Source organism: Mesitornis unicolor, unplaced genomic scaffold (assembly GCF_000695765.1).
Source record: "Mesitornis unicolor isolate BGI_N332 unplaced genomic scaffold, ASM69576v1 scaffold12723, whole genome shotgun sequence".
Classification (NCBI taxonomy): Eukaryota; Metazoa; Chordata; class Aves; order Mesitornithiformes; family Mesitornithidae; genus Mesitornis; species Mesitornis unicolor.
The window spans coordinates 1-11,341 of NW_010172638.1; the positions used below are offsets into that span (position 1 = coordinate 1).

An 11,341-nucleotide genomic window follows, 5' to 3' on the forward strand; every position below is an offset into this window, starting at 1 on the left:
CGAACGGGGTTTCTTCGGGGGCGGCCGGCGCGGCTCTAATCCGTGTGTCAGTTGCCCCCCAGGCTAATGGCCCCTACCGCGTCAGACCCGTTTTGTGTGTGCTGGTGCCTTCGTCTCACCTGATTTAGCGCAGATGAGCATCTCGACTGAGCAAAGTGCCCGAGGCTGGCACTGAGCGCTGAAGTTTATTCCGGGCCCGAAGAAGGGCTGATTAGGTTACTTCAGAACTGATTAGACTGTCATTGGTCTGAGAAACTTGGTGCAGTAAAGATTTTACAAGTCTTGGTAGCATCAGTGAATGCACTCTTTGGAAACGGAAGATGGTAATGAAACAAAATACAGACCTTTGTGGGGTTTAGCATACAGTCTGCTACTTGCACACTGTAGCAGCTAGCTGTGTAGTGCTTTTACAGCACTTCATGCTGTGTTGTGCACATTAGATTGCTTTGGTAGATTAATTGCCCCTATAGGTTTAGAGATAATAGTGATGTCTTTGCTTACTTCTATTCCATTTATTTTGATACAGGGTAAAGAGTATAGTAGACATACTTACACCACACATAGGTGCTAAATGTTTTAAGATAGGCTTCTGGATAAACTGGGAAGCATTCTCAGTCTGTGTTGAAATACAAGCCGTAATGGCAAAGAACTGTTTTTTAATACAGTCTGAGGAAATGAGTAAAACACAGAAAAGGATCCAGTTGACTCTGACTGCTAGATGCTGTTAGTGCCTAATGCTGTATTGCTGAGGTTGCCCATTATGAATATCTGGTTAATAATGCAAATCAGAGCAGATGAGAATATTGAGGGAACACTGATTTCTGTTGTAGAGTGATCTTTCAGAGCTGTTGTAATAATCATATTCTCATAACTCATTTTCTAATGCTGAGTAATAAATGGTGATACAACTAATGATGGTGGCTCTGTGGATGTTATCTGAGATGTGTTTGTTCAGTTGGGTAAGTGGATTCTTCAGCTGTGGGCCTGGCTGCTGATGGTACCACTGATGTGTTGGAGCACTGCTGAAAATTGGTAATTGTTGCCAAACAGTTTTTTCTGTGTGGTGTGAATGATACTATTTTCTGTTCAGGAAAGCAAAAACAAATTGCTGTGAATGAGTGGAAGGAAAATCTTCAAGGCCTGAAGATGATGTCAGGGTAGAGTTTTCCAATTGGCATTAGTGACAGTATCATAATACTTGTTGATGTTTTGTTCTTCTGAAAAAATTGTGTTGAACTAACAGAATATTGCTCTTTAAGACAGTTTAGGGTTTTTTTGTAGTGTGCCACATAAGCTTTTCCTTATGTGTCTGAAAGCTTGTACAACTTTTTCTCCAACCCCTGTTTCAGCTAGTAAATTTGCAGTGGCAGCAGCTGCTGCAGTTTTTGAGTTGGATAATATGTTGTCTTGCTCAGCAAGAACCATTTTAGCTTTTATTTTACAACATTTAAGTTCTTCACAAAGCATTTGCTCAGTTATAATGAACTTCCCTGTTAAATTGTTTGCTGATGAACTCCATGGGCAGTTGTATGCCTAAATTTGTATGTCATAGGGATATTGGGGGTGGGGGGAGAAGTAGAAAGCTGGTAATTATATACTTAAGTATCATTAAGGTGGGAGAAGAGGCATACTACACTTGAGGCAGCACTTCTGCAGCACTGTGAACTTCAATAGTTCTTAATGATTGTGTTTCTATCAGAGGCTTTGTTCTAGTTGTGGTAGTTGCTGGGTGGAAAGCTGGAAAGAACTACTTACATCCTTTTGTGAGGAACAAAGCTTCAGTATAGCTTTCCACTATATTGTGATATATATGGTGATTAAACACAGTGAGGGAGTTGAAATAAGATAACTATGCAGTGAGCAAGAGAAGACTATCCTGATATCCTAAAATTAAGATAGCTGCTGTGGTCGGTTTTCTGGAGTGAAGACCTGTGTGTGTATTTCTTTATCTCTAAACTCGATCTTGTGTTGTTTTAGCATGCTCCACATAATAGCAGGCCTGGTTTCTGCAGTGGTAATTAGCTGTGACTAGCTGGAGGTCTGGTAATGCCTGTGTATATATTAACATCACAGAGTGTCCACTGTACGAGTTTAAGGGTGGCAGGCCTGACTGTATGTATAAACAAAGCAAAATTTTATATATAACAATGTGATAATAGTGTGATTGGGCTAAAGGACAGAAATCAGAATATATACTACACAACGTAAGTGGTATAGCAACTCTTTATTTGCATTTACTAGATAGTACAATAACTAAGGTAATACTTTTAAAACTAGTGTAATCATTAAATAAGGATTGGTGTTACCCTGTCCAATGACCATCCCTTTCTCTTAACCTCAGAGGAGTAACCCTTCAAGGGGCATTACCGCTTGAGGGGGAGAATGATCAAGCACACCTCATGGGGAAAGTGTGTAAGAATCCCACATGATCAAGAATGGGACAGGGCTTTTACAGAACCAAGTGACTGACTGTCAGTCATTTGTTGCTAAACCAAACCTCCTTGCTCAGCAATCCTGCTAGCTTAGCAAAATATTTTTATTTTCTAAAAATACTGTATCTCTGGGTCAGGCTGGTCCAGAGTGTTTCCCAACACCAAGGCACAGTGTGACCTAGCGTATCTGATAGTTTTCCTTCACCAGAGAGCACACAAAAGTGGGACAAGTGTCAAGTCTTTTCCCCCACTGAGGCAGAGCACCTGCTCCAGAGTGTTTTTCAGGGATTCATCAACATCAAAATGCTGCTTGCCATCAGACATTAAACTGGTAATAATTAACTTAGGCATTTTATTTTACAACTCTTCACCACTGAAACCTGACTACCTCCTTTTAGAGAGGTTGTATTTGAAAAAAAAAATTACAGTCCATCCTGTAAATTGGCCACTCTCTATCCTAGCAGACTTATGTCCTTTAAATAAGAGTGTGCTAAGAGTCCTTAGCGGAATGTTAGTTTTGAGCCCTGGAATATGTGCCTGTTATATTAAAAGTGGAATAAAGGGTATAAAAGCAGTGGCCTATGAAGTGTCTTAAAATACACCGACATACTTACACTTGTTGCACAGTCATCCAGATCACAGTATTTGCTTCCCTTAAGTAACAATTTTTATGTAGAATTATTGTTTTTGTTTCTTAAGATGCTGTCTTTATGCAGTTTAAAGTGCAGTATTAGGAGTTGCCCAGAGGCCAAGCCTCATCTGACTGGGCAGATACCATAAGCAAACCTTTGCTGTTTTCTTTTTGTTCCATTTAAGCTTCCCTCTTGGAGGCCTCACAAGGTGAAGAAGGGCACTTGACCAGGTGCTGATGTGACCTAAATATTACCTGTTCTGAATCTTACCAGAGATTGCCACAGAAAAGCTCACTTCAGTGCTGTTGTAGGTACTGGCTTCCTAGGTTCACTGTGGTGACTGCTGCCTGGCATAGCAATTGATTGTTAGCAGTTTTCCACTAAAACTTGGGTGAGATAATAAAGAATGCTGGTCTGGAAATCAGGGCATAAGTAAGGGCTTTGAGAGATAAGAGACTTAAGTTAAGCTTGTTTAGATACATACCAAATGTTTACCTAGAGAAGTGGCAAGTATTCTTTGTGTGTTATTCTAATATATGAACAAAAAACACTGTTTTGTCTAGAAGCTGAAGGATACTTAAACAAGGTGTTGACTGTTAACTGGGAAAAAAAGTATTTTTGCCAACCCATGTACTTGGAAACGCTTGTGATCAGTGTGGTTTGTTCTTCAAGTGAGTTTAGCTGCTGCTTAGGAAGAGAAATGTACAGAAGGACGAATGGTCCGATAAGAACTGATGACCCGTAATGGTGTAAAATGTTCAGAATATGACCTGTTTCTATCCTTAATACTATCTTTGGTGTATTTCTGGCTGAAGAAATAGTGAGCACCCCAGCACTTCTGTTGATGTCAAGCCTTGTAGTTTACTCAGACAGCAGACAATACAATGCCTTAAGGAAATAACAGACCTAATTAGCTTAATTCAGCACAGTAATCTGTGAAAGTAAATCTCTAAAACTATACATTGTTACTTGGTTTAACCATAACTGCATTCCCTGATCTAAACTTGACTTTCTGAAATAGAGCTTTCTTGGATCTTGCTCTTTAAACTGAGTTTTATGATATTAGATAGTAGCTGTTATCACTGTGGCATGGTCACTTTATGCTTTGTTTATTTTTTCCCTTTTTGAGAAGGACTGGTATTTTATCTTTGTGTCTTCTCACACATAAATATTTAACTTTTCTCAATATGAAAGCATGTTGTCTTCAACAGACAATGATTTAAACATTGTTTAAAACTTAAAGCTTTCTACTTTGAAAAAAATTATAAAGTGAAGCTGGTAAGAGTTATGTCTCACTGCACTGTTATGGGCTTAATGCCTCAGATAAAGTTATGAGCATTGTGTTTTAATAGTTTATTTAAAAAAAACAACTAACCTGTGAACCAACTTGGAGAAAGCCTAGTGAGTGTATTCAGGACTCTAGGGAAGAGATAGAGAAGACGGCACTTAATACTGTTCAGTCAACAGAAGGTCCCTGCTTTTAGGTACAGAAGAGGTGTCAGCAGCAAGGAGGGGCCTGACTCAGGTTCTGAAGGTGTCTGCTAGAAATGCAGAATAAGCTTCCCTCTGCTTTTGCTTTTCTTTCTGATAGTGATGCTTTCTTGCTCATAAAAAATGACTAAGGAAAAGTTCTGTTCAACCTGGGTGAGTTCTTGCTATGTGCTTGGCACCACTGAATGGATCCTAAACTGGCACAATGTAGGTAACAGTAAAGAGACAAGCAGTTTGCAGAACAGTTCCTCTAAAACCTGAAGTGGAATATTTTTTTAAAAAAGTGTTGGTGCTGCGGATATCAGTTTGTAAGAAGTGGGATTCTTAAAATAATAAGTTTGTAATAAATGTAGTTTGCTAAAACGGTTCCTACAGACATCTTTTGCTCAGGAAAGCAAGCAGCCATTAAATAAAAACATGTCACTAGAGCTTTATCGTAGCTTCTAATCTGCCCCTTGTTTAATGCAAATATTGGAATTGGCTGTAGGCAAATCTAGAGAGCATAAAATAAATCTTAGTCTTGTTGCTGAAAGGTGATTTGAAATGTAAGAAACCAGAAGGCTTTTACAATTCTTTGGTGCTGCAGATACATGGATTTAGGACAGAGGTTTCAAGGAGAGAGATAAGATAAAGAGTTACTGCTTGTCTACCCTGGTTTGGATGTTTGGAGAGGTTTTAGTTGTTGTGAGTATTTTGGTTTGGGGTTTTTGGTTTGTTTGGTTCTGGTCTCTTTGCCCTTGGACATCTGTTTTAGAAAAGCTGAAAACTTGTGAAACACTTCAAGGTAAAGTAGTGAAATTATAGGAATAATATGCTAGTTATTAAAAGTTACATTGTTTAAAATGATTTACTGTTTAAAATGGAACCATTTTATTTCAGAACTATAGATTTAAATGTAACATTATCGACTCAGACTGAGGTATCATGATAGTTTTGAGCTCTCCGTAGAAATTATTAATTTTATATTAAATAGATACAAATATTTGCATATTATTTCAGTGCTACAGTTCTTTGCATTGAGTTCTTTCCTCTTTCAGAGAGGTGAAAGGCCTAACAGCGTACAGTGAATATGCATCTTTCTAATCTACCTGTTTAGCATTATAGTGTAATAATGCATATATGCTTAAGTAAAAATTTGCTGTGTGCCATGTAAGAGTGCAAAATAATGGATAATCTCTAGGTCTTTTTAAGTAAAAGATAAAGATTGCTGTAATGATTACTTGCTTCTCTTCAATATATTTTTTAAATCAAGTGTTGAAATGAAAGTGTTGGGTTTTTTCTATAACAGCTTTAGATAATTGAACAAAATTTGCTTCAGAGGTTGTCTTTAATTTATTAGTGATAGATGTTTGTTACCTTCATTAACAGGGTTTAAAAAAAATTATTCCTGAATTTAAAAAAATACTCAAAATTCTAATTGTGGAAAATTGGGACCTTAACTTCCAGAGCTCTAACTCTATGAACAGTGTTTTGTATAGTTAAGAGTGGAGCAGCCAGATTTATAGATCTTTGCCAGCACCTTGTGGTAGATTAGTTTTTGTTTCACTTTGGAGACCTGTTTTTGTGGAGAAATAAGCAAAAAACCAAACTTTATTCTCTCTCTAAAGTACATGATTTCCTGTCTTTTTAGCTCCTTGATGTATCATCTTTTGGAATGAGATGAGAGTGGGTGCCAGTACAAACAAAAGCTTGGAGAATATGTGGCTGTGGAGTGGTGAGGGGGCTGACCACCCCCACTTTTGGTCACAGCTGTTAGCCTGCACATTGGTTGTAACTTAAGTTGCACCTGAGTGGTGAGGTTGTACAATAAATCCCTGCAGACACTAAAAAACCAGGACTATGTGTTTCTTGGTCTCAAGTTTTCTCATAATACTTCAATATTTCTAGTTTATATGATCTGTTCCACTAATTTTTGACCATTAGTTTTATTGCTCTCCATAAATACATGCTTCAAGTATGAGATCTGTACTTTAATGTCTCTTAATGAATTGCCAAAAGGTGTTAACCTTGTAAGGCTCTTAAGTGAAGTAACTTCCATTTTGAGTTGTAATCTTCCCCCTGCCAGGAGGTTGTGAAATGATTGTTACAGGCATTCAAATGAGTGGAAGAGAAACAGCATTAAATATGTACTTGTTGCTACTTGATGCTCTTTAGATAGCTGTGTGAGGCTTGACTTAGGGTGCAGCGTGCTGTAGACCACTGGAGTGACTAATTCATGGCAATGGATATCACTACAGTTCTATATTCAGATTGTATATATTTTGCTTATAGATGGGCACAAAGTATTGCATTGTGTTGTGACACACGCCGTTTGTTTCACCTTTCTTATGCTTTGCAAGTCTCTATCTGAACTATATATTAGCTTGAAAAATATTCTTGTCATGTGCATATTAATTTGGTAGCAAGTGAATGCACCAGATCTGAACCATTCAGTGGGAGGGAGCCTTACACCTCAGTGGAGTAAGTAAGGTGTAGAATATAGATCTGTAGCTATAGGGTGGCGTAAGCAATAGAGGAGGGTTTAAGTATTTCTTTGAGATCTAAGCTTTGACCATCTATTACTAGCTCTTCTCAAAGTACATTGCATGAGGCAGGGTGTGAAGACAGCCACTGCAGAGACTAAATGCCCCGGTAAGAGTAGAAGGAAAACCAGACAGACCTCTAGAGGTCTAGTTTCCAGACATTAGACTAAAAGAATCTGAGTCTCTTCAGTTTACTTAAAGGGAAGTATAAATAACATCTTGATTAATAGGTGGTGGGGAATTGCACATTATGGATATTCAGACATGAAAAAGATGTGGCGTTAGAAAGCGATTCAGAGTGACTAAAAAGGCATAATGTTGAGTGCCTGGAAATCTTCATTAAACAAAATAAATTGGATGTTTTGCAATGGGGAATGTGATTAATAAATAGCTTTGTGATTACTTAGTCTCAAAAAATTAAAAAAAATTAAAGAAAAATAATAATTTGTTTGAGTCTCAGAGAAAGTTAATAAGCTGTATTACCATGCTGGAATTTCCCCCCCCACCTCCCCTCGACCTCGGAGGACGGTTGCAGAGGAAGATTTGAAGGCAGTTTTTTCATCATCATGGGGGAGTACTGACCTTAACATGCTTAAATGCATTGCAGCTCTCTGTTAAGATGACCGTCTCATACTTCAGTGCTTCAGCTGGTTATCTTCATTATGGTTTGTCATGTATTTTAGGTTTTAGCCTGTGTTTAGTCATATGTGAAACACTTGGTTATAGCTGAAAGTAAGTTGAGGTTGACTGGTTGTATAGCTTGGAGACTGAGAGAATATGATTCTTTGAGTCTCATGCTTGGGTGTTGAACTGGCTATCAGGTTTCAACTCCTAAAGGAGATGGGTGTTTTTGCTGGCACTTCTGCCAACAGAAGGATACTCCTTGTGCTTCCAATGTTTAAAACATGAAATGTGTGGGATTATGCAGGCATCATTTATTTAACAATTCATTTGTGTTGCACTGGTAGTGATCTATTTTGGTTTTTGGCCTGTGAACTGTATGGTATAAAATGTGTATGGGGTCAGACTGGAATATCTTAGTTTCCCTTTGGTTTTAAACTTCCTGACATTATAATGCCATAATGTGTGCTTTCAGATGTGTTTGGTTTTAATAAGGCAGCCTCAATTGCCTGATCTGAGGTGAATTTTTGAGTGTATTGTGCAGAGTGTACTGAGTATACTGTAGAGTGTATTCACAGTAAGAAGCTGACAGTCTGCAGCCCTGTTTGTTCTTACATTTTGTTTACATGGAGAGAGAAGCAAATGTTATTAAAAAGAATAAATACTTCACGGAAGTTGTCTTCTAATAACAACACTTTGTAAACGGCAAAATGCTGTGAATGAAATGCTGTATTTTTCTTTCCAGATTTAAGAAAACTAAAGCTTCTCTGGAACTGTAACTAGAATGGACAGTTACTTTAAAGCTGCAGTCTGTGACTTGGACAAACTGCTTGATGAATTTGAACAGAATACAGGTTAGTTCCTGTACTGCCTTATTCTCCAGCATAATGATGTGGTCAAATGACTGTTACTGTGGAATTTTAAAGTAACATATGCTAAGTATAAGCTTGTATTGATGAATAGATGAGATTTAGACGGAGTGCATTGTGGGAAGAGAGGAGTTTTGTAAACTTAGCTTTTGATCTCCTTTTGCTTATCGTAGATGAATATGACTGCTACAGAACACCTCAAAATTCCTATGAGTCAAATTCGCTTTCTTCAGTTCTGGATTGCTTACAACACGTATACCCAACACCAAAACAGCAAGAGGATGCCAACAATTGTACTTCATCAAAAGAAATCTCTCAAGCTAGCTACACTGGAACGAGGGAAGTGCTTCTGAGTTACTCACCACAAAATGAGAAGAATGTTGCTGGACCTGATCTCTTGTCCACTGTGGACAGTGGTTCCTTGAATGAAACTCAGGCTACAGATGTGGGGAGATGTAGTATACCTGTGTGTGATCTTGTTAATGACACAGGTAACTTAATCCATGCAGCAGCTGCTCATGAGGATACTCAAAAGTTGCAGCCAGATAATTTCCAGTACAGTGACAGTTTGATTGGCTTTGGCACATCTTACATACCTGTTCCTACCTGTGTGTCATCAGCAGGTTGCAGCGGTGTTTCGAGTACAGAGCAGAGCGATGGCAACTCAATGCTGCAAGATTCAAGACATCTTAAAATGGAGGAGATTAATAATTTACATTTAAAATCAGACAGTTATGCTACAGCGAAGATCTCTGATCCATGTGATGATCAACACAGGACAGAATCTATAAAGTATAGTGAAGTATTTGATCAGCTTGAACAAACAGCTTGCCTTAATATTACGTGTGTCCCTGTAACATCACAGATTTCAAATGCATACTGTCCCAAAGATGAGAAAGCATCTGAAAAATTGACTTGTGAACCACACAATGAAAGTGCATGTTCTGCAGTAAGCAAAGAGATGTATGGAAGAAATGCAACAGAAAAAGTCGGCTCAAAGGATGATAGTAATGTTGAATCCATGCCTTCAGATCTGCCAAAGAGGCCTCAATTGCACAAAAGCCATGCAGCATTACCTGGAAAGTGTGTTTTACCAGGTTCTTCATGTCAAACAGGAGCTAAAGTAGAATTGGAAGAGACAGTCTCAGAAGAGAATGTACATAGTGAAGAACTTAATAACAATGAAATACTGAACAGTGTTTCAACTTCACGTATTACAGTTGAGGATGTTCAGACCTCACTGTCATGTCTTCCTGTATCTATCTGTGGTTCATTAGCTGTAACAGAAGAAAAACTTAATCCTCTACCTCAAAATGAAATGGTGGAGGTTATTAGTGATACTTTAACTGTTCATGCTGGAAAGTCTAAAACTGATCTGTCCAGTAGGGAATCCTGTGAAAACGTTGACTTGCATGGACAGGAAGGATATATAGCTAAAATCAATGAAAGTATTGTGGAAAAAAGTACAGATGGCGAGAAGTATGATACTGAGAATGTAATTGGTGACAGTGATTCTCAGCAAATCAAAGCTTTTGCTTCTGCTTTTCTAGAATATGAAGCTGAGCCATATGGTTGTGATACAGACTCTTATTACAATGAAAGCATGAGCCCAGTTATGGCTGACTTTTCTGTTGAGGAGAATGTTATTAAAAGTGATACTCTAATAAGTGATGCTGAGCTTGATGATTTCTTGTATGGACAAAGTCTTCAGTCCAATGTGTTGAAGTCTTCAGATAATGATAGTAACTTAACAGAAGCTGATGCAGATGAAGGGAATTTAACAAATGTGAACAACCTGGATTTTACAGAGATCACTGAAGAACATACGCAAGCAAAACTGGAGGAGATAACTAGCATTAATAGTAAAGTATCTCTTACTGCCAATGAGTCAGAATCTGCAACAGAAGAGAATATGTCTCTTAGTCAAAACAGGACTGAGAGTGGTAATGAAGCACTAGTTTCTAATGTTTGTGTTGAAGTTGTAAGACCAAAGCAGTTTCTTCGCCTTTCCCAAGAAGATGTTCAGAGACACCTGAATAGAACAGATACATTTGAGAGACAAAACCAGGAAGAGAGTTCTGCTACTCCAGTAGCTCTCTCAGGGAAACAACCATTGTGGGTTCCTGATTCAGAGGCACCAAACTGCATGAACTGCCAAGTCAAGTTCACGTTTACAAAAAGACGTCACCACTGTCGTGCATGTGGAAAGGTAAGTTACTGGAGAAGGGTCCTGTGTTACTGACAGCAAGTGAATTCTGATTTAGAGATGCACTGGTTTTTAGCTGGGGTAAAGTTCATTTTCCTTTATAGTAGCCTAGGATAGAGTTAATTTTCTTCATGGCAGGTAGTATGAGACGATGGTTTGGATTTGTGTTGAGAATAATATGATAGCACAACAATGTTTTAGTTGTTGCCAAGCAATATTTACATTAAGCCAAGGACTTTCTTCAGTGTCTCTACTGTCCCTGTCCTCCAAGATTCTTATAGAAACAAGTTAGGAGGAGTCACAGCCAGAACAGCTGACCCAAACTGACCAAAGATTTTCCATGCCATTAGACTGTCATGTTCAGTATATAAGCTGGGGGGAGTTAGCCAGGAGAGCAGTCAGTACTCAGGGACTGGCTGGGCATTGATCAGGAGGTGATGAGCGGTTGTACCACTTCTTTTTGCTTGGTACTCTTCTCTTTTATTGTTTTACTGTCTTTATTATCATTGCGATTTTAATTTAAATTTTATTTCAATTATTAATGCACAAGTTTTCTTACTACCTTTGA

At 38.3% G+C, this 11,341-nt stretch overlaps 1 protein-coding gene across 1 annotated transcript in view; it reads left to right on the forward strand.

Moving 5' to 3' along the window:
• Positions 1–8,482: 8,482 nt before the first annotated feature.
• The window catches only part of LOC104537547 (zinc finger FYVE domain-containing protein 16-like), a gene marked incomplete at its 3' end in the record, with an annotated part of 5,228 nt that continues 2,369 nt past the window's right edge, over positions 8,483–11,341 (forward strand). Inside the window, exons 1-2 of the mRNA XM_010180458.1 lie at positions 8,483–8,552; positions 8,741–10,776. Of these exons, the coding sequence (XP_010178760.1) occupies positions 8,483–8,552; positions 8,741–10,776 (2,106 nt within the window). The remainder of the gene's footprint in view (positions 8,553–8,740; positions 10,777–11,341) is intronic.